This window comes from Ranitomeya variabilis, chromosome 1 (assembly GCF_051348905.1).
Source record: "Ranitomeya variabilis isolate aRanVar5 chromosome 1, aRanVar5.hap1, whole genome shotgun sequence".
In the NCBI taxonomy this organism is placed as follows: domain Eukaryota; kingdom Metazoa; phylum Chordata; class Amphibia; order Anura; family Dendrobatidae; genus Ranitomeya; species Ranitomeya variabilis.
The window spans coordinates 978,894,682-978,919,156 of NC_135232.1; the positions used below are offsets into that span (position 1 = coordinate 978,894,682).

The window sequence follows — 24,475 nt, forward strand, 5'->3', positions numbered from 1 at the left end:
AACACCCCCTCCTCCCCAGCCTGGTGCCTGCAGCATCACCCCACTCCTGCCGCCGCTGCCAGCTTCCTTCAGCAACCCTGCCTCCTGTGATCCCACCCCACCACAACTGCCCCCCCAGTAAACTATCATAAAAGCGGACTATAAGACGCACTACCATTTTATTAAAATAAAATATTTCCCATTTTGATCCCCAAAATTTGGGTGTGTCTAAGGGCTCATTTCCACATGCCAGGCACACGTCCGTATCTCGCATGTGGAAACCAAGCTGTGGAGCCGGCGCTCCAGAGCGGAGCGTGCGGCCGCATAGGAACTAATGGAGCTGCACAGCTCCGCTCCAAAGTGCCGGCGCCAGAGCTTGGTTTCCACATGCGAGATACGGGCGTGTGCCTCGCATGTGGAAATGAGCCCTTATGGTTCGATGAGTCTTATAATTCGCAAAATACGGTAAATCTATATCAGCCCAGGTGGGTTTTTGTAAAATGGATCAGTGCTGTCATTATAACATATTTGAATCTTTAAACCAGCAACTTATCTCCAAAGAGTGCTCTGTAATAAGTCTATCTATTATAACTTTTTCCTGTAATAGCTACAGTTTACGTGATTGTGCCGAAGGCATCAGTTAAAGAGGCCCAGAGGTTACAAGATGGTTAGACACCTGCATATGAGCCGTGTGGTGTGTTAGATTAAGAACTTCAGGCCTGTAGTTTTCTGCTGTTACTTGCAAAGACAGAGCCGTTCTTCAGGTGTTTACAATTCTGCCATGTTGCATTACTTCTGATGGAATGTACAACGGAGACTACGCTAACCAAGAAGTGGATAACTAGACTATAGCTACAAACATCACTGCAAGCAGTATATACATACAAACAAATCTGGCCGCATTCAGCTAAAAGGCCATTAGAAAAATCATTTCAAATATAATTTGTGAAGCTTCAGACAAATAGGTCCATGATTAATCGTGGGTTGTGACATTGTTTTAAACATTCTTGTATATCTTATTTCAGGTCTGGTCCCATCATACTTAACTCATTAATGATCCCGAGGAAAGAGTAAATATCTATTAGCATTGAAGTCATGATCAATTATCAACTTCTTACAGAAATTGAATGTGACTCTTTCTTATAAACAGTTTTCAGGCCAAGTTCATTCCCATGTCTTTTGCTGCAAGGATTTCTCTTTAATAACATGCTTTTCACCCTAAAGCACTGCATATGCCTGAAACGTTTTATGTGCCTTTTCTGCTTTAAATTGAAAACAGTATTGTTGATTTTAAGACTAAGAAAAATAGAGTCCCATTAGCCTCTGAAGCGGCGACTTAAAGGAGTGACTTTTGTAGAGGTCATAGCTGTTCAGACCTAGTTGAAAAAGCTGAAGAAACCTTTATCTTTCATATGTAAATGTAAAAAAGAAAGCAATATTTAAAGGGTTGTGGACCACATAGAGAAGCATCCACTCTATTATTAGTTCTTAGAAATCTTTAATGAGGGATCGCACTTACTTTTTTACAAGGTTGGCCAATCATTCAAATTGCTTACATTAATAACATTACCTGTTAGCTAGTCGCCTAGCCAGCTTGAATCTTGAAATTGGTTGATCCCTTTTTGCATAGATACAATACATGATATGGACAAAATGATTGGGACACTTACAGATACCATCTAAAGCAGTTTCTATAGACCCATAAACTCCACCTTCTGTGGCGAAAATAGTTTCCACTTTTTTTGTGGGAAGGAATTGTACAAGATTTTGGAGGCATTTGTGAAGTCTGAGACTAACAGATGAGAGATCCTGGCTCCCAAACTCCATGCTAGTCCATCGCAAATGAATTAATCAGGGTTAAGGTCAGTGCTCCATGTGGGCCAGCTTAGTGCCAAACTCATTGAACCATGGTTTCATTGACTTTGCACTGTGCGCTGGGGCTCAGTCTTGCTGGAACAGAAATCGCCCTTCAACAAACTGTTCCTACAAAGTTTGAAGCATGAAACTGTCCAAAATGTCTTGCCATGCCAAAGAGTTAGGATTTCCATTCACTGTTGCTCAGGTGCCTTGGTGAAGTCTTGAAATACAACCCTATTGCATTATCTATCATCCACCAAACTCATGTCCATGGTCCAGGTCAGTGTTTACTAGCCATGGACATGAGCTATGCAAATTTCCTGACCTTCTGGGTGCCCCAACGTAATGTTTGATTTGTGAGCATTTTGTGATGTTATTTGACAGGTGTACGGCGCACAGTGGGCAACACACCCAGTCCAGCAAATCATAAGCCAAGCATGGGCTCCTGAAGGGTAAGGAAATTCGCATAGCTCCTGTCCACTGTCAAAAAGCACTGGCCTGGATGATGGACTCAGGTTGCGTGAAGCAATCTTCTCATCTATATTTATAAGGGAAGAAATCACGTCCATTCCCTTGTTGTCATGGTGGAACCTTTTTACAATACAGCGCTCGAATTCGGTGAGTGCTTTAGATAGATCCTTTTTTTTTTTACAAATGTTTGAAAAGGTAAATTGCTGGGATATGGGCTGTATTTTATACCTTTGTGTAATAATTAGAAGGTGTGCCACAATACCTTTGACTATACAGTGTGTGTACTTGCGGAGGACATGCCATTGGGGCAACCTGGACAGCCGCAAGAAGTAAGGGAGCTCTACATTGGACTGCAAAGGGCACATACATTGTTCTTACACAGGGGCTTTCTCCAGCCTGTGCCCACTCTTGGTATGTACCCTTACATTTAAACATGTAAGTCCATGTAAACCTGAATTTGATACAGGGCCTCAGCGCTCATTAAAGAATGACGTTGCTAGGGGCATCAAAACATTGTAAATCTAACTTCACAAACAAAGCACAAAGTCAATTGTCATTATTACAAAGCAATGTATACTGTGTTAAGATAAATTCATTTCACAGTGATGCATATTATCTTATAATAAAGACATTGTAGGTAGATGCCTTTCATTTATGGTTGGTGTTCTGTAACTGCTTTGGTCTACCGGTATGGATACACACGAGGATAGCCAGAGTAAACATACTGCAAAAGCAAGAATCATAAACAACTCGAAGGTAAAGTGAAGAAAATCCCATCATGGGTGTGTAAATGAATAAGGAAGGGTGTATTTACGAGATGCTATAAAATGCCCGAGGACATATTATCCTTGTATAACAGCAGTTATACCAAATTGCTCTTCATTCACGTGCATTCATACTGACAGAATGCAGATAGAATAAAGGTGAAAAACATGTAAAAACCATTTAAACGTGAATGAAACAACTTAATAAGGTATTGCAATAAACTGTATAAAAAATGTAATCATGATGATCCTTGTTTTTTCTTTTAAATAATAAAAAAATTATTTACAATTTGCAGACCAGCCCATAGATATCAGGATAAATTGAGCTGTCAAGTATAATGGAAAGACGACTTTCTCACAGATTGAGCTGTTGGCAATAATGGATGTTTATAGTCATTTATAAAGCTGGCTGAGAGGCCTATTTTTTGTGAAATAAAACTGTAAAGAGGGGTTTTAAAGGGAACCTGTCACCAGTTTTGTCCTGTGTCAACTAAAACTATGACCTTCAGCAGTTTCTGCTGTCTCCATCCTTCCTCCAGACTTCTGCATCCCTCCTCCCGGCTGCTGATAACCGTCCCCTTGCTGTAATTGATGTGGATGACGCCTTCTGCATCATCTACATAGCTGGACGAAATCTTGCGCCTGCGCAGAGAAATTGCTGGCTCACGCCTGCGCACTATGCTCTGCCCTAAATCATAACGGCCCATGCCCACTTATTTTTTTGGCTCTGTAAATGAGATCTCCTCTGAGCCGTCTTTTTTCTAAGATAAACAAGCCCAACTTTTCCAATCTTTCATCATAATAAACGATAATATATTAGCTTTATATGTGTGTATTTATCCAAATCCTTTGTATTTTATGGTATCAGACCAGAGGCGTAGCCAGGGGTTCAGCTCAAGGGGGGCGAAACATGTGAGTGGGCCCCTAACAGACGGACATATCATTAGTGCAACCTATGTGGCAGCACATGGGCCCAAGAGATAAGAGGGCCCATTTCTACCTCTAAATAGAGTGCAATTTTGTATTTTTAGGAGCTCTTGGGCTGCAAAGGGCCCATATATTGTTTATGCACATGAGTCCTTTTCTGTCTGTGTCCATCTGTGGCCCTTAACCAGGTAACCATGATTATAAGTACGGTGGATATAGGGGAACCTCAGGAGATGACCACACTATTATTGAAAATAAATCTCTATACAATGACCAGCACTGATATTACCGCCATATGGTGACATATAGTGGTAGATACCAGTCCTGCATGACATATAGAGATCACAGTGCAGTTATAGATGGTGACTCACAGAGGACGTTCTTTCTGGTGGAGTCATTCACTTTTCTCATCTTTTCCATCTGGCCCAGACCAACATGTCGACTTCTCCAGCCAGGACTCGTCTGCAAAGATCACAACAAAGACACATTTGACTTCTCACTAGTGTTGAGCGATACCGTCCGATACTTGAAAGTATCGGTATCGGAAAGTATCGGCCGATACTGGCAAAGTATCGGATCCAATCCGATACCGATACCCGATACCAATACAAGTCAATGGGACTCAAGTATCGGACGGTATTCCTGATGGTTCCCAGGGTCTGAAGGAGAGGAAACTCTCCTTCAGGCCCTGGGAACCATATTAATGTGTAAAAGAAAGAATTAAAATAAAAAATATTGCTATACTCACCTCTCCGAGGGAACCGGCAGCGTTGTTTGCTTAAAATTCGCGCTTTTCTTTCCTTACGTGAAGTCCCGGCTTTGTGATTGGTTGCGTCGCAGTCACATGGGCGACGCAACCAATCACAGCAAGCCGTGACATAATTTCAGGCCCTTAAGGATTTTAAAATTACGTCCCGGCTTTGTGATTGGTTGCGTCGCAGTCACATGGGCAACGCAACCAATCACAAGCCGTGACGTCACGGGAGGCTGGACACGCGCGCATTTTAAAATGAGCGCTTGTCCAGCCTCCCGTGACGTCCCGGCTTGTGATTGGTTGCATCGCGGTCAACCAATCACAAGCCGGGAGGCTGGACACGCGCGCATTTTAAAATGAGCGCTTGTCCAGCCTCCCGTGACGTCCCGGCTTGTGATTGGTTGCATCGCGGTCAACCAATCACAAGCCGGGAGGCTGGACACGCGCGCATTTTAAAATGAGCGCTTGTCCAGCCTCCCGTGACGTCCCGGCTTGTGATTGGTTGCATCGCGGTCAACCAATCACAAGCCGGGAGGCTGGACACGCGCGCATTTTAAAATGAGCGCTTGTCCAGCCTCCCGTGACGTCCCGGCTTGTGATTGGTTGCATCGCGGTCAACCAATCACAAGCCGGGAGGCTGGACAAGCGCTCATTTTAAAATGCGCGCGTGTCCAGCCTCCCGGCTTGTGATTGGTTGACCGCGATGCAACCAATCACAAGCCGGGACGTCACGGGAGGCTGGACACGCGCTCATTTTAAAATGCGCGCGTGTCCAGCCTCCCGGCTTGTGATTGGTTGACCGCGATGCAACCAATCACAAGCCGGGACGTCACGGGAGGCTGGACAAGCGCTCATTTTAAAATGCGCGCGTGTCCAGCCTCCCGGCTTGTGATTGGTTGACCGCGATGCAACCAATCACAAGCCGGGACGTCACGGGAGGCTGGACAAGCGCTCATTTTAAAATGCGCGCGTGTCCAGCCTCCCGTGACGTCACGGCTTGTGATTGGTTGCGTCGCCCATGTGACTGCGACGCAACCAATCACAAGCCGGGACTTCACGTAAAGGAAAGAAAAGCGCGAATTTTAAACAAAGAACGCTGCCGCTTCCCTCGGTAAGGTGCAGGCTGCGTCGGAGAGGTGAGTATAGCAATATTTTTTATTTTAATTCTCTCTTTTACACATTTTTACATTAATGTTGTTTCGATACCGATACCCGATACCACAAAAGTATCGGATCTCGGTATCGGAATTCCGATACCCGCAAGTATCGGCCGATACCCGATACTTGCGGTATCGGAATGCTCAACACTACTTCTCACATTTTCAGCACTGTTCACATCTATCCCCAACCTGCACAAACTCCCCATCCTGATGCTACCCCAATACTGTGCCGCTGCTGCCGTATGTGTACCTATGACTGCACCTGCTGTGTGGTACAATAAAGGCTCCTCTTAGTGCCCTACATAGTAATGCCACCACTGTGCCCTCACATAGTAATAATCCCGCTTCTGTGCTCTCTAGATGGTAAAATTGCCCCTCGAAAATATTAATTTCCTGTGCATGTGCCCTCCACATTTTGACCCTAGAAAGTAATAATACTCCATGTGCAACTTTGATGGTCACAATACTGAGTGCCCCTCTTCATAATAATGTTTAAGTGCCCACTTAACATTTAATAATGTTCCCCATGTACAACTCCTCTATACACAGTATGGTGGGCCCACAGATCCCCTATACACTGTATGGTGTATCCCACAGCTCCCCTACACACTGTATAATGCTGACATAGCTCCACTATACATAGTATAATGAGATAACTGCTCCCCTATACACAGTATAATGCCACCACAGCTTTCTTATACACAGTATGATGGGTCCACAGCTCTCCTGTACACAGAATTATAGGCTCACAACTGCCCTTTACACAGTATAATGCTCCCAAAGCTATCTGATACACAGTATCGTGGGCCCACAGCTCTCCCATACACTGTATGATGATCCCACAGCTCCCTTATACATAGTATGATAGGCCGACAGCTTCCCTATACATAAAAACATCTCCAGAATCCAACCTTTTCTCACCTTTGAAACTGCTAAGACTCTTACTGTCGCTCTTATTCATTCTCGTCTGGACCACTTTAACTCTCTTCTGATCGGTCTCCCTCTTACCAAACTTTCTCCCCTCCAATCCATCTTGAATGCGGCAGCCAGGGTCATATTTCTGTCCAACCGCTTCACCGATGCCTCCATCTTGTGCCAGTCATTACACTGGCTACCCATTCGCTACAGGGTCCAGTATAAACTCATCTCTCTCACCCACAAAGCTCTCCACAGTTCTGCACCGCCTTATATCTCTTCTCTCATCTCTGTCTATCGCCCTACACGTGCCCTCCGTTCTACAAATGACCTAAGGCTAACATCCCCCGTAATCCGAACCTCGCACCTCCGTCTACAAGACTTCTCTCATGCTGCACAAGCTCTCTGGAATGCACTTCCCCAGATGATCAGGCTGATACCTAGCCCTGACCTATTCAAGCGCACTTTAAAAACCCATCTCTTCAAACAAGCCTACCACATCAACTACTCAGTAAACTAACTTTGCCCTGTTCCCTCCTTCCAAATATTATTCTGAATCTGCACCCTACTATTCATCTGTCTCCACACCCTCCATGCACATGATAACTGTACTTGATACTTGACTATTGCACTTAAACACACAGTCTGATGACCGGATCATGCAGCTTTATATGAAAATCCCTATTTACTATAATTCCCAGACCTGAAATAACGAGCACTTTTCACCTATGGTGTCCCCCCATTTCCTTGTAGATTGTAAGCTTGCGAGCAGGGACCTCACTCCTAATGTCACTGTTTAAATTGTCTTAACTTGTATTGAATTTATTGTCTGTACATGTCCCCGCTTAATTGTAAAGTGCTGCGGAATATGTTGGCGCTATATACAGTACAGACCAAAAGTTTGGACACACATTCTCATTTAAAGATTTTTCTGTATTTTCATGACTATGAAAATTGCACATTCACACTGAAGGCATCAAACCTATGCATTAACACATGTGGAATTATATACTTAAAGGGAACCTACCACCCCGTTTTTTAAAAATGAGATAAAAATAGTGTGAAATAGGGGCAGAGCTGGGCTTTACATTAGGGCCTTTTCGGTGCCTTTACACCCCCGTTAGGCTGCCCAAATACCTTTGTGAAGTGGCCGTTTTCTGCTGTCACTCAAGTGGGTCAGGTCGGATGGGCGTGGTCACAGCGCTGTTTGTCCCCCAGGATCCTGCTCATCATTACGTTGGTGGCGTAGTGGTGTGTGCATGTCCAGCAGATGAATCCACTGCCCAGGAGATGAATAACGGCGCGGTCTTCGCTATTCAGCCGTTTACCGGTGGGCGCGGCCATCTTTCCTGTGGCCGCGCCTGCACAGATGGAGCGCTCTGCTGCCCGGGACTTCAGGAAAATGGCCGCCGCGATCTCCATCTGCGCACGCGCGGAATCCCGCGGCCATTTTCCTGAAGTCCCGGCAGCAGAGCGCTCCATCTGCGCAGGCGCGACCACAGGAAAGATGGCCGCGCCCACCGGTAAACGGCTGAATAGCGAAGACCGCGCCGTTATTCATCTCCTGGGCAGTGGATTCATCTGCTGGACATGCGCACACCACTACGCCACCAACGTAATGATGAGCAGGATCCTGGGGGACAAACAGCGCTGTGACCACGCCCATCCGACCTGACCCACTTGAGTGACAGCAGAAAACGGCCACTTCACAAAGGTATTTGGGCAGCCTAACGGGGGTGTAAAGGCACCGAAAAGGCCCTAATGTAAAGCCCAGCTCTGCCCCTATTTCACACTATTTTTATCTCATTTTTAAAAAACGGGGTGGTAGGTTCCCTTTAACAAAAAGTGTGAAACAACTGAAATTACCGTATATACTCAAGTATAAGCCGAGAATTTCAGCCCATTTTTTTAGCTCAGCGGTGGAACAGGAAAGATGAGTATAGCAAGTGCTGGGGACCTGCGTGACCAGAGGTGAGTATATCATTTTTTGATCAAGAAAACAGCATATGGAGCAAATATCTCTATGGAACATCTTATGGGGCCACGTGCAGCGTTATATGGGGCAAATATATATGGAGCATCTTAAGGGGCCATGTGCAGCATTATATGGGGCAAATATCTCTATGGAGCATCTTACGGGGCCATGTGCAGCATTATATGGGGGCAAATATCTCTATGGAGCATTTTATGGAGCCATAATCAGCATTTGTGCAGCATTATATGGGGCAAATGTGTCTATGGAGCATCTTATGGGGCCATAGTCAGCATTTGTGCAGCATTATATGGGACAAATGTGTCTATGGAGCATCTTATGGGGCCATAATCAGCATTTGTGCAGCATTATATGGGGCATATTTTAATATGGAGCATCTTATGGGGCCCATCATAAACTGTATGGAGCATTATATGGGCGTATTTTGTATGGAGCATTATATGGGGCTCCAGATTCAATATGGATATTCAAAAACACTTAACCTACTGATGTCTCAATTATTTTTACTTTTATTGGTTCCTATTTTTATTTTTGACATTTACCGGTAGCTGCTGCATTTTCCACCCTAGGCTTATACTCGAGTCATTAAGTTTTCCCAGTTTCTTGTGGCAAAATTAGGGGTCTCGGGTTTTACTCGGGTCAGCTTATACTCGAGTATATACGGTTTGTCTTCTATTCTAGGTTCTTCAAAGTAGTCACCTTTTGCTTTGATGACTGCTTTGCACACTCTTGGCATTCTCTTGATGAGCTTCAAGAGGTAGTCACCGGGAATGGTTTTCACTTCACAGGTGTGCCCTGTCAGGTTAAATAAGTGGGATTTCTTGCCTTTTAAATGGTGTTGGGACCATCAGTTGTGTTGTGCAGAAGTCTGGTGGATACACAGCTGATAGTCCTACTAAATAGACTGTTAGAATTTGTATTGTGGCAAGAAAAAAGCAGCTAAGTAAACAAAAACGAGTGGCCATCATTACTTTAAGAAATGAAGGTCAGTCAGTCCGAAAAATTGGGAAAACTTTGAAAGTGTCCCCAAGTGCAGTAGCAAAAACCATCAAGCGCTACAAAGAAACTGGCTCACATGAGGACTGCTCCAGGAAAGGAAGACCAAGAGTCACCTCTGCTTCTGAGGATAAGTTTATCCGAGTCACCGGCCTCAGAAATCGCAGGTTAACAGCAGCTCAGATTAGAGATCTGGTCAATGCAACACAGAGTTCTAGCAGCAGACACATCTCTACAACAACTGTTAAGAAGAGACTTGGTGCAGCAGGTCTTAATGGTAAAATAGCTGCTAGGAAACCACTGCTAAGGACAGGTAACAAGCAGAAGGGACCTGTTTGGGCTAAAGAACACAAGGAATGGACATTAGACCAGTGAAAATCTGTGCTTTGGTCTGATGAGTCCAAATTTGAGATCTTTGGTTCCAACCACCGTGTCTTTGTGCGACGCAGAAAAGGTGAACGAATGGACTCTACATGCCTGGTTCCCACCGTGAAGCATGGAAGAGGAGGTGTGATGGTGTGGGGGTGCTTTGCTGGTGACACTTTTGGGGATTTATTCAAAATTGAAGGCATACTGAACCAGCATGGTTACCACAGCATCTTGCAGCAGCATGCTATTCCATCCGGTTTGTGTTTAGTTGGACCATCATTTATTTTTTAACAGGACAATGACCCCAAACACACCTCCAGGCTGTGTAAGGGCTATTTGACCAAGAAGGATAGTGATGGGGTGCTACGCCAGATGACCTGGCCTCCACAGTCAACAGACCTGAACCCAATCGAGATGGTTTGGGGTGAGCTGGACCGCAGAGTGAAGGCAAAAGGGCCAACAAGTGCTAAGCATCTCTGGGAACTCCTTCAAGATTGTTGGAAGACCATTCCAGGTGACTACCTCTTGAAGCTCATCAAGAGAATGCCAAGAGTGTGCAAAGCAGTCATCAAAGCAAAAGGTGGCTACTTTGAAGAACCTACAATATAATAAATATTTTCAGTTGTTTCACACTTTTTTGTTAAGTATATAATTCCACGTGTTAATTCATAGTTTTGATGCCTTCAGTGTGAATTTACAATTTTCATAGTCATGAAAATACAGATAAATCTTTTAAATGAGAGGGTGTGTCCAAACTTTTGGTCTTTACTGTAAATAAAAATTATTATTATTATTATTATTATTATTATTATTATTATTATAAGTATGATGGGCCCACAGCTTCCCTATACACAGTATAATGCTGACAGAGCTACACTATACACAGTATAATTCCCCCACAGCTTCCTTATACACAGTATGATGGACCCACAGCTCCCCTACATATAGTATGATGTACCCCAGAGATACGCTATACATAGAATTATGTCCCCACTGCTGTCCCAAGCACAGAATTACTCCCACAGTAGTCCTCACACTTTATACTGTCCCCCCATACTGTATAATGTCCCTCACACTTCATAATAGCTGCCACGATAGTCTCCACACATTATGAGGGCCATGCACAGTAGTCCACACTGTATAATGGCCCTCTCATTAGCTCCCACACTGTATAATGGCCCCCACTGTAGTCCCCACATGTTATAGGTGCCCCCTACAGTGGTACCCACACTGTATATGGGCTCCCACATTGTATGATGGTCCCCAAACTGTATAGTGACTCCTTAGCTCGCATTCTGACATTCTGTGCATGCGCTGGTGACTCAGCCAGTGCATCACTCTGCCGTTCTGTGTACCGCAGGCTGAAGATGACCTGTGGTCTACAAAACGGAGAGCAGTAGTGCAGGGAGTTCGTGTCACCCTGTTCTACTGCAGAGCTTAAAGGGAACCTGTCATGTAAAGTAATGCTTTTAACCTGCAGATATGGGGTTAATCTGCAGGTTAATAGCATTTTGACTTTGTGTGGTGCCCGCACTGAGAGCCCCACTGCTGGGAGGAAATTAACTTTATTCCTTCGGGCAGCCTTGCTCTTTTAGTCATAGGGGCGGCGCCGATGCTTTTTCAGTCATCACTCTATGTGTAGAAAGCGGCGGCTGTAACTGATGCCCCGGGACAGACTGACAGCCGGTTCAACACCGTCTGCCTTCTAGTAGCTAGGCTTCAATGCTTTGTAAGTGCCTACTTAATATTTAGGAGTCCCCCTATGTACAGTAATAACGGCCCTAGCATCGCTGATGAGAGCACGAGGTCATGTGACAATTTTCTTCTATTGAGAGAAGTCAAACTTGTCTAGTTGACACGTGCAATTAGCAAAAGTGGTCGCATGACCGCTTGATCGCACCAGTGGTCTTGGGGTCTCATGACGGCAGACGCACTCCATCATGATTTTGCGGTCTCTAGTCTCAGAGTGAGTGCAGACAATTATCCCAAACCTTTAATAAATTAATAATTTATTAATAAGCAATTTATTCTTATAACATAGAATGCAGCCTGTGGTTACTGTATTGTTATACTTGTTAGGGGCAGACAGACGGATGTATTTCTCATGTGAGCATCGCATCGCAATCCTCGGACTGACCGTCGGCTCTCCTGACCTGAGGCTGCAGTAATCCCAAGTAGTAGAAAAGACAGCGCCTCAAACGTTGGTGAAACAAAATCACATTTTATTCTGCCTTCTGTGGCAACGTTTCGATCCAAAAGATCTTTCTCAAGCACTCTTTTGGATCGAAACGTTGCCACAGGTGGCGGAATAAAATGTGATTTTTTTGCGCCAACGTTTGAGGCGCTGTCTTTTCTACTACTTGGCATGGACTTTTTTCTGGGATGAACTTCCTGGCTGTGACATGCGTCTTAAATTAAATAGTGTCCTGTAGGACCCTAATAATATGAGGTGCGGTTTAACTTATAATTTTTGATTAGCTGCAGTAATCCATCACGCTGTCACGCTTATGTCAGGAGAGGGGTCAGGCAGTCCGAGGATTGCAATGCGATCCTTGCATGAGTTATACGGCGTCTGTCTGCGCCCTTATGCTAATACTTATCCTTGTTATACTAATACTGAAATATTATCCTATTAGTAACGTTTTAACGCTATTAACCTGCATTTCTATCATGTTTTACTAATACTTATAAAAGACCCAGCTCGCAAGTATAAAAAGCCCCCGACCTCCATCTCCAGCCACAAGACAGCAACTATTACATATGATGGAGTGCATATAATCTCATAACATTAAACAGTATAATAATAATCAGCCGCCCCAGTGCCCTGTGCCCCCTCAGCCCTCACAATACCCTCAAACTCTCACATTCACCCCCCAGTACCCTGTCCCCCTCCCAACAGTGCCTTGTCCCCCTTGCACACCCCAACACCCACAATAACCCCCATCCTCTCACATTCACCCCCCAGTGCTCTGTCCTCCTCTCCTACAATACCCCCATCCTCTCACATTTACCCTACAGTGTCCTGTCCCTCTCCCCCACTTCAGCCCCCACAATACCACAATCCTCTCACATTCACCCCACAGTGACCATGATATGCCTAAATCGAATTAATCTACTAAATTCCATCCCCAATTACTGACTGATGAAGTTTTCAGGTAGTGAGGAGGACCAGGAAGTGTCCAGAATAGATGCAAGGAGGCCACTAGGACCCAGCGTGCCTCAGCGAACCCCAGCATGCATAGCCAGAAAGTAACTGCAGCTGCTGCCAGCCCAGCCAGGAAGAGACTGCTTGGGTGAGACCACATCGCACTCTGCACGGATGGAGGCTCTGCAGCCTTAGGCTACTTTCACACTAGCGTTGGTACGGGCGCGTCACAGTGCGTCGGGCCAACGTACCGACGCATGCTGTGAAATAAAAGCACAACGGGGGCAGCGGATGCAGTTTTTCAACGCATCTGCTGCCCCATTGTAATGTCCGGGAGGAGGGGGCGGAGTCCTGGCCACGCATGCGCGGTCGGAAATGGCGGACACGACGCACAAAAAAAGTTACATGTAATGTCCACCAAAACACGACGCATCCGTCGCACGATGGATGCGACGTGTGGCCATACGTCGCAATGATTCGCTAATGTCTATGGGGAAAAAACGCATCCTGCAGACAACTTTGCAGGATGCGTTTTTTCTCCTAAACGACGCATTGCGACGTATTCAAAACGACGCTAGTGTGAAAGTAGCCTAACCTGCCACTGTGCAGAGTCTATCAGACAGGGGAGTCGGCATTGTGCTGCTCTCTCCCTGACACCTCAGACGCGACAGTGGATCTCCCTGTGGGCCCCTTCAGGTGATGGGCTGGGGCAATGGCCCCCTCTGCCCCCCCCAGTAGCTACGCTACTGTATTATTATTATTATTTATTCATATAGCACCATTAATTCCATGGTGCTGTACATGAGAAAACGGGTTACATACAGAGTTATAGATAACATTAACAGTAAACAAATTTCCAATGACAGACTGGTGCAGAGGGGAGAGGACCCTGTCCTTGCGGACTTACATTATCAGAGTAAGGCTACTTTCACACATCAGGCTTTTTGCTTCAGGCAGAATCCGGCTAATGTTTGAAAAAACGGATCCATTGCAAATAGTGTAAAAGCTGATGCAATGGATCCGGTTTTCTGCCGGATCCGGTTGTAATTTTTAACATGGAGTTTATAGCAGTGAATTCCTGGAAAAGGAGAGAGAGAGAGAGAGAGTTCCTTAAAATACTTTATTTTCCTCTACGTGATTATGTATTATGTCGTACACTGTTTTATCTGTGTACTTTAGATATTGATATGCGTAGTCTACTCATTTTGCACAAATACATAGTTGGTTTTACCGGTAATGTAATGGGAACAGCTATCCTCATCTCTAAATGACTCTTTATCTTCTGTAAACTGTGGTTTTAACAACATGTCCCTTTACGCCTCAGAGGTTTGTTCTGGTGGATAATATTCACAGAACAAGATCTATATCAGCCGTTACTCTGAGGATCAGTGGCAATATGGGTTTATACGGGTAGATAGTTGTCAGAAAAGTCGCCCACATTGAAGTTGCAGGTAAAATGCTTTTGAACTTCCTTAAATATATGGTGTTGAAAGAAGCAGAAATCCAACATATGTCATAAATTCAGCTACAAAGTCTGATAAATTAATGTATCAAAATATCAGGGTCAGGAAGAATATTCCTAATAATGTATATTAGATCACAGGTTGCTAGTTTTTACCTAAATCCTCTATTTCTGGCAAGATTTAGCACGGCTCTTTTTACTGAGGGAAATTGACATATGATTTTGGTTTAACTTGTATACAGACAATCACTCCGACTTGAGAAAGAAGACAGGAAAACAAAATGCACAGCATTTCCCTGGGTAGTGCTTTACTGTTGTGTGTGAGGGATTGTAGACCTGATGTAGAATTAGGTCATGACCAAAGCAAAGATCTATTACTACACAATGCACTGGGGAACAAATAGAGGAAATAGTTAACAGAAACTAACAATACAGGCTAAAAAGAATCTCCACCTCCATGTTTCACAGGAACCTTTCACTTTTATTTATTTACATTGGTGTTTTTGCAGCATTTTTTCCACGTGTATTTTCAGCACTGTTGCGTTTTTCCTAAGATGCAACATATCATTTCTTTAAGACTTTTTGTGGCGCTATTTACCCATCAAATAGAATTGTTGAAAAATGCAAGTAAAAACATTGCAAAAACACACGTATTGTACGCAGCGTTCTTCCTGCCACCTCTATGGTTTTGCTGCAAAAATGAAACGTTTTAATATATCCTACTAGTGAAGTGAAAAATCAAAATCTGTTACAAACATCCCCATCTCACCACTATATAGCACTAGTGCCGTCCTATCTGGTAGAGTCGACCGCCAGAGGTGCAACTTCAATCTTTACCCCTATAGTAACGCTCCTTGGTGGGATCACTAAACATTTACTTGATGTATTCCAAACCTTAAATCTAGAAGAACTTTTATTTGCATTAATTTTAATGGTTCTCATTCCTCACTTCTTACTAATGTCCTCATTTAGACAACTATTAGACTTCGGCGGGCCTAATATTGTAGAAGTCTGCATGGTCAAGCATGGTTAAAATCATTATATTAAAGTATCATGACAGGACTATAATAACAGATTCTACTTAAAAGGATTATCCAATACTTTTTTTTTCTATCAGAGTTCCTAAAGTGGTTGAAAAATAAAATATGTATATTGCCCAATCCACCACTGTTCTTTTAGTTACCTTGTGTCTACTGCTGGTCTCCACAACTGATCTTCAGGCAGTCACAGGTCAGTACAATCAGGCAATTGTGTACAGAACTGATGTGTATGCATCCTAGCTGTACTGACACACTGTATGACCACTGCAACCTATCACTGACAGCAACAGTCACATGTTTATCTCCCCCAGAATAGGAAGCCCAGGGACTAGCAGGGGGCAAGGTAGAGACACCATCAGAAAACAGATTGTTGGTTGCTAGTGAATCAAGTTTTAATAAATTCCTCTATTAGCTTTACAATGGCATTCCAGGTCATACTGAGGTACTGGTCAGGGTGTCTCTTCATTGGGTTTCCAGAACTGAGAAACACTTCATAGGAAGATATGAATATCTCGGTACAAGAATAATGGGAAAAGGCCACAGAATTTTTAATGCGATTGAAGCAAAAAAAAATTTTGGCCTAAATGTTTATTCTACTTGGTCCAGTCATAGAAGATAATTCACGTCATAAGACTACTGCCATGAATGACACCTAATTTTTCTATTTAAAAACACATAAAAATGTATATTTTGTTGATTATTGTACCATAAACTAAATAGTGCTATAAACCCAGTCGGAGGCCTCTCATCCAACCAAATCAGAACTCATGCTTTGCACTGTGGAGGGGCAACACCCCAAAACACAAATGAACAAATTAGGATTCTGCTTTGGCATTTATACTTAGTCATGTAGCAAGGATTATTAAAGGATATATATTGACTTTTAGGATGCTACTTCCAATAAGTGGTACATGAGACCACAAAATAAGTGTATCATAGAATAGTAAATTTTATTTTAGAAGTCAATTAAGACATATAAAGATAGTATCACAGAGTAAATGATTAGAACAGAGCGAATGACTAGGTTAGGGGTGCACCACTAAAATAGTGGCACCCCATGGACAGAGGCATGGAAATAGAATTATCTAATATAACCCAACTCTCAACTTCCACTCTCATGATGGCACGTAGGGCTAGAAATCGGAAATATGAACTGGTGACCAGTCACTATATTCCAAGAAAGACATCTTTCTTTAATTTGGGGGGGAAACGGAGGGTTTTTTTTCCTTGCAGTAACTGTTTTGCCTGTAAGAACTATCTTAGATCCACGTCCTTCATGTCATCGAACGGCCTCAAAACATTTGAGATCAGGGACTATATTACATGTACAACCACACACGTGGTGTATTACGCTAAGTGTAGTTGTAATTTGGTATACATTGGTTTGACATCTTGTGAATTACGTGTTCGAACTCGCGAGCATGTGAGAGACATTGAGGCCGCTCATGACGTGGATGACGTGGATTCTTTGAAAACAATCCCCAAACACTTTAAGTTGAAAAATAAATGTAATTTTGGGGAGGTGAAGATCTGGGGAATTGACTGTGTCCATATGGGAATACGTGGAGGGGACAATGTGAGCATTTTGACACAAAAAGAATGCCGTTGGATTGTAACCTTAGGCACGATGATACCGGCAGGGTTAAACGAGCAGCTTAGTTTTACATCATTTTTGTAGTTGGCTGACGTCATCTCTGGACATATGATCTCTTTTTTATACATTGTTTTTAATTTTGTCTGTCTTTTTCTATATTTAGTTATGTACCACTTGAGGTTGCTATGAATTCTATCACTAAATATCCTTCTTGGAAACAGTCAACGCTGGAGAGTGGCTTATCACTTCTATTCTTGATCTACAACTCTGAAATAATTATAGGGTGAATGGAACGGCAACATTCGATATGCACTTTACACTGGTTGTTTTATTTTATTATGTTTCTCTATTTTTGTAATATGTATTATGTAATTACCTGCACCTGTCATAATTGTATGTTGACATGCTGCTGCATGTCTTCTTTGGTCATTTATATATATTTTCTGTGCACTGTCACTTTAAGCACTGTCACTTTAATGTATTAATATATATTTTTGTAATTAGTAATATAGTGAGGTGTTTTATGTAGTAGGTCTTATCGCTGGGTAGTTATAAATGATTTAGATAATGATATCTGTACCTTTAAATCAGTGCTGAAATTGGTAGATCCCGTTCTGCTTTGATGGGAGAGAGTTAGGTAGAAGTTTCACTAGTGCGCATGTCTCCGACGTGGTCTCGGGCTGCGGCATCATACCCGGCGCCTGTTAGTGACGTGTGTGGGTCATTGATGTCATCGGGGATTCCCAGTGACCCGCACCGCCATGATGGTGCCGTAGTGATGCGACTTTCCTGCGCCCACCTGTTTGGCCACATGCGCTGCTGATTGTGATTACGGGGAGTGTATTTAATAAAGACAGTGGGGACTCTTTATCATCACCTTGCCCCCTGAGGAAGCTGTTGTGAAACATGCGTAGGGAAACAGAGATGGGTAAGATCTGAGGGTGGTCTCATGTCTCTTTCATTATCTGGATTGTACTAGCCACATGGCCATTAATTTACACAAATGTTCTCTGGTATGAGACTTTATTTTTAGACTCGTGACCATTCCATCTAGGCTATGGATGTAATACTATGCACTGACACTTTAGTTTGTACATTTCAGTAGGATCCTTGTATGGGTTATATTAGATAATTCTATTTCCATGCCTCTGCGCATGGGGTGCCACTATGTTTGTGGTGCACCCCTAACCTAGTCATTCGCTCTGTTCTAATCATTTACTCTGCGATGCTATTTTTATACTGTATGTCTTAATTGACTTCTAAAATAAAATTTACTATTCTATGATACACATATTTTGTGGTCTCATGTTCCATTTTGTGGTGTTTGGATAATTTGAGGGAGCTCCATAGGATATTCTCCAGTGAGGTCCTGGTTATTTATTCTGGGACTAAGTATTGTTATATATTATGACATCTGTATTTGAGATATTGTGTTACAATAAGTAGTAATAGAGTTTAAGTCATCTGCATCACTGAAGAGGCAATTTACATATTTTCCAGAGGGGCATTGCATGGCATATAAGTCTCCTTACACTGGAATGTCACTCTCCACAAGCAGAGACGTTACCCCCTTAAAATCCAGTGAGAGGCCTCTCATACTGCCTAATCAGATCTCATGCTTTGCACTGAGGAGGGGCATCACCCCAAACATGTGTCTGGAAGTTGAAATTCTAGTTTGGCTTTTATCCTAAGTCATGTGACAAGGTTCGTTAAAAGGTCGGTATTTACTTTTAGGATAGCTACTTCCAATTGGTGGCACTAGAGTTCAAGTCCTCTTCCTCTCTGAAGAGACAATTGGCAAATATGACATTTTCTCACACCAAAAATTAGTAGAGAGTAGAGACTGTTGTTATTGTGCTACTTTACAATGCAGTGGTGGGGTTCAGTATATGGTACCTGTGCTGATAGAATTCTCTTGCCTTCACCTATATGTCTTTAACAATGGAGATCAAAGGTGAAGTTGTTTTAAGGTCACATGCAAATTCTGGACTGCATTATGGTAAAAAAAAGTATTTAAGATGTGTATTGTTAACAGATAAACTAAGTCATCGGCAAATATCTGAGACACTGACAGATTCTTATTGACAATTAGATTATATTTAGTCTCACTGACAATGAAGAAGTCATCTGTTGGCATGTGTCAAACTTCAATTTATTAACCTCCATGATAACAAAAGCTTTCTCGTTACTGCCCAATGTATTTTATGAACCTATCTCCAAAATGCTATTTTTATGAATGCCGTTGATTTAAACGACTTTACAAGATCAAGCTTTTTAGATACCTTCAATTCATGCATCTAATAATTCCCGAGATAAGATCTAACGCAACAAAAATACTTACCTATGCTGTAAAGCATCTTCATAAATTACATAAATTACGCTTGCAAAAATTAAAAAAGCATAACTGAGAATCAGGAACAATATAAAAAACAAGTATTCAGAATATTGCTTCTTTCTTGAATTTGGTGTTTAACTTTTTCCCTTGAATACTTTGAGTTTAGAATATTAAACATTGTCGTCTCCCGAGTCTAGACGTCATCTACAGTCTAGACATTTAAAAAAACATGAAGCGAACAAAAACACTCTGCACCAGAAGTATTTTTGGCACCAAAATGCACCATCTTAGAATATAACTTGCCCTGCCCTTTAACTGGTAAGGCATGACACAACTTGTAGGTCCAAGACAACAAGTCGAAAACTACAAGTTGTCTGTACTTGCCTTACAAAACACATGGGTTGTTTTCATGCGATTCCATGTCTTTAAGAAAGTGCATTATTTTTCAACACCAAAAAAGGATAGACAAAGGTCATCTTGATGGGTTCCCGTCACAACATAGCAGGGAACCTCAGCCGTTTGATCAGTTTCCTTTGGTCCTTCACAGTGGAGACTGATTAGAGGTTGATCTCTATGCTGCTCTTTGATCAGGCTCTCTGGCAGTCTGCAGGTGCCATATGTCAACACATTAGCAAGCAGCATGCAAAAACAATATCAGCTCTCTCACACAACTCTAGTGCCTGTGATAAAGAGTTGTGTCCTGTTCCTTTATCTCTTCTAGCTATTAACCCATTCTAGATTTTGCTCTGTACCACAGGAGGAAAAAAAGTCACATCCAGAGGAAAGGAAAAGAAAACAACAAAGTAACAGAAAAGGCCATTCATAGCTGCAAATAAAAAATGAATGTAAAAGTCAGCTTGATTTACAATTTTTCAGCTGACATAAACGTGAGGACATTCACATGGCCAGTGTTTTAGTGCCAAAGTATTACCGCAGGCACCACAACTCATGCAGATAGACCAGGACTATTTATACACATGCTTTTTTAATGTTCGATGTCATCAAGCAACTTCACTTTTTTATATTTCCCATTCTATGCGGGAACTCATTTATTCTTTCAAGATACTCAAAGAAAAAAAAAATGACTTTATAATCTATAAATCAACAACACAAGACTTTAAAAATCTGAATAATGCAAGTTCTAAGGAGTTCAGAGGCTAGGCAAATTACACACCCTGAAGCTGCCCTTTTACATGAAAGAATCCTTTCTTTACACTCACCGAGCTCCAGCCCTTGGGATCTTTCATTTAAAGGGTTTTCTAAACATTTCAGGTACACTTGAAAGCTGAAAGTAATTCTCATTTCCTATGTGGGATTAGCTTGTTTCCAGGACAGAAAGGAATAGAAGACATTCACCAGTGTAAAACCACAACGGATCTAGGTCTACAGGCACAAACATAAATAGATACGGAAGAAAGGACCCAGGTTTATTTTCCTGTCTCCTTAACCCTGGTGCCAGGTTTTTAAGTTCTTTTTTGTGGTACCTTTTAAAGCCTAGCCTTGTGCTGTATGACTATACCACATCAATTATCCAAAGTTAATGGGCCTCCAGGAAAGGCAAATGACCTTTCAAGGCTGTAAATTATCACAGTGTTCAAAAATCAAAAGTTTGTCTTACCATTCTGCTCCTTAGCACTTTCAAAATGAAATTTGCTGCTGAGATTGGATTCAGCTTGTACTCCATGTAGCTGAAAGTCCAGGGTACACGTGAGGACTCTGAGAAGTAACAATAGGAGGATCATTTGGATGAATAGGGGTGAGCACAGATACTAAAGGCAATTGAGATTTTGCAAGTTCACAGTCAGTCTCAGCAGAGCATGATCACTGCACCCTTCACCAGAGAGCTCTGAGCTGGTTTGGGTAACATTGGTGGCAGATGATCACTGGGTAGATCCTTCATAATCCCATGCAAAGCCAACTCTTTAGTGATTCTGTTATTCTTTTCTGTCTCCAGTTTGGTAAAGTATCAACGTAAAATAAAAAAAAAAAAGATCAAATCCCTGAAGATCTTCTGTAGTTTTAAATCCTTCAAGAAATGACGTCCACAAAAGAAAAATGATATAATTTAAAAAAAAACAACGAAAACCTGACAATACCAATTCTAAAAAATAAATATATAAAAAAACATTCTCCAGGAACACCTGCCTGCCTCACATCGAAACTAATGTACAAAAAGTTACACCGGGTTTCGAGAAAGAAAAGAATCCTTCCTCAAAGAGCAGTTCACCTTGTATAAACAAACACAAATGGGTGACTACTGAAGAAATTAGCATTATAAGCGAGAGCAGTCATCCAGAGCTGTAAAAATGTGAATCTGTAGCTTGACACCCTGTGGGAAAACAATGTGATAGTCAGCAAACGTGTCCCCTCAGGACATTGTGGGATAGGAACGTGTCTCTATACACCTCCCTTTTTTTTTCTCACCGGCAGTTCCTTTTTTAGGCAGTATCAAAGTCTGTGCTCCACTGCTGTGCTGATTATTTACCTTACTTTTTGGCTTGGCACCAAACTTCCTCACACTGTTTTGCAGATCAGAGCAGTGACCCAACAGCATGAAAGTAATGGAGCCAGTGAGTTCTCCGCCTGGCAGCAGGTTCCAGTCAGCAGGGTGATCCTCTAGTGCTTAATAGGGCTGCAGGTCACTCAGGGGTTTGCTTGCTTTGCTGGTGGGATTCCTGTGCCTCTGAAAAACTCAGGAGTGAAAAGGAAACAATTCCTTAGCTGGGAGTCTGAGAGCTTAGTGTGGGTGTCTGTTTAAAGTTTGCTCCTAGCTGCAACAAATGGGAAAGAGTTTAGAGCTGATGAAAGTACTTGACTCCCTCTCCTTCTTCTTCTTCCTTCCCCCTCTCCTTTCCCTCTCACTTTCCTAAAGTTCCAGCGAAGGCAGACTGCCACCTGGCGACTCAACAGGTGCTACAGCAAAGAAAAGAGGGACAGGGAATCCCATCTTGGGCAGGACAAAAACTTGAAAAGTGAGAAAACTTATTATTAAGTGATATGTTAAAATGAGACACAAACAATAGACAATTCGCAAAGTTTTCAAGGTAAAAGTTATGAAATCCCGAGATGCTATACTGTTTCAGAGCTGTAAGTAGACACTTAAGGACAAACAGAAATATTGTAATATTTGTTTTGTAACTAACTTTTTTAAATACAAGAAATCAATTAAATAATAAAAGATTACATGGAATTAGAAATGATGAAACGCTCTGTTGTACTCTTTTGAGCTATGAATTCAATTTTTGAAACTGTTACTATTATCATTTATTATTTTGCTGTCTTAGGCAAGGTTCATATCACGTTTGACCTTACGTTCAGTGGCTTCATGGGAGCTTATGTCCAAACCCAGGCAAAATGGGATTCGGGGTGATGAGGCCATTGATAATAATGATGCAGACGGAGTCATCCTGTCCTCTGTTGGACATCATTCTCGACTCTATACACTTATTGGAGGTGGGCAGACAGATGTATTCGACTAATAGGCTTATACATCTTAAAATGATGTACAATAGAGCACACTGACTCTGTCGGCATCTTTTAGTCAGTGGCCCTATCAGCATATACCCGAATCCCGTTTTCCAGTGGTTTGGACTTAAACCTCAATGCCATAACTGAACATAGTCTTTTATAGCGCCATCATATTCCTTTACAAACATTATCATCACTGTTCCCACTGGGGCTCACAATTTAAGTTCACTATCTGTGAAGGGAGCAAGCCGGAGAACCCAGAGGAAACCAACATAAACACGGGGAGAACATACAAACTCTTTGTAGATGTCGTCCATAGTGGGATTCAAAACAGGACTCCGGCGCTGCAAGGCTGCAGTGCTAACCACTGAGCCAATATATGAATTAAGACTTTTGCACGTGGACTACTTTCATTGTTAGATACTCTTGCTGGTGCTTATAGTTAGAAGTTAGCCAATATTTGAAGTTGGGAATAGGAAGCAAGTCGTTTTTATAACAACATTCTATGCATTGTCGAAATAAGATCTCTAGTATGCGTTACTGTACAGTAGGTCTTGCCATCGGCTGAACACCTTGCAGATGTTGGTGGGAGCAAAGCAACAGCACTAGCCACTGTGCTACCGTGATGTCCATATTACTTACATTTTGCAAGCAAATACAATTTGAATTATCTAGACAATTGCTTCTAGACTATTGCTTGAGTGATCATATCAATTTCCAGTTTACAAAATAAGGTGTTTTTTATTTTTGTTTATAATGGAAATTTTATTTAAATTTTCAAAATAGTTTTACAGAAAGGAAAAAGAAAAAAGCACAAGAAATCAAGATGTCTAAAATTAATTTCAGGTAATTTTTGGCTTCATGAACAAGTGCCAGATAAGATAAATTATATACAGTAGATCCTTGTATAAGTATATGAAATGTGGATGTTCAAGTGCTAAAACATGATACTGAATTTTTGCCATACCTTTACCTCATATTATTTCATTTATTTTAGATACAAAGGACTCTTCTGATACTGTGCTTATTGCCACTTGTGAAATTACCATAGAATATTTCCAGTTGCAATATCATTGTATGACACCATATAAATCCCACTTTCTCACTTCCCCATGTATCACTAATCTACCTAGCAAAGGATGTTATTTGTACATGACAAGGTTTAAAAAGACTTTACCATGTGACCATTTCTTGTGAATTGGGGAATATCTTGCCACCTAGAGGTTATATTGTGCAAAACATTCGG

At 42.2% G+C, this 24,475-nt stretch overlaps 1 protein-coding gene across 2 annotated transcripts in view; it reads right to left on the bottom strand.

Moving 5' to 3' along the window:
• Window positions 1–22,583, bottom strand: part of PDGFC (platelet derived growth factor C) — a 392,151-nt gene extending 369,568 nt beyond the window's left edge. Inside the window, exon 1 of one of the 2 annotated variants that reach the window (XM_077279398.1) lies at window positions 21,380–22,583. In XM_077279398.1, coding sequence (XP_077135513.1) covers window positions 21,380–21,503 — 124 coding nt within the window. In that variant the 5' untranslated portion in view covers window positions 21,504–22,583. The remainder of the gene's footprint in view (window positions 1–21,379) is intronic. The other variant, XM_077279399.1, reaches the window with a different exon arrangement.
• Window positions 22,584–24,475: the final 1,892 nt, after the last annotated feature.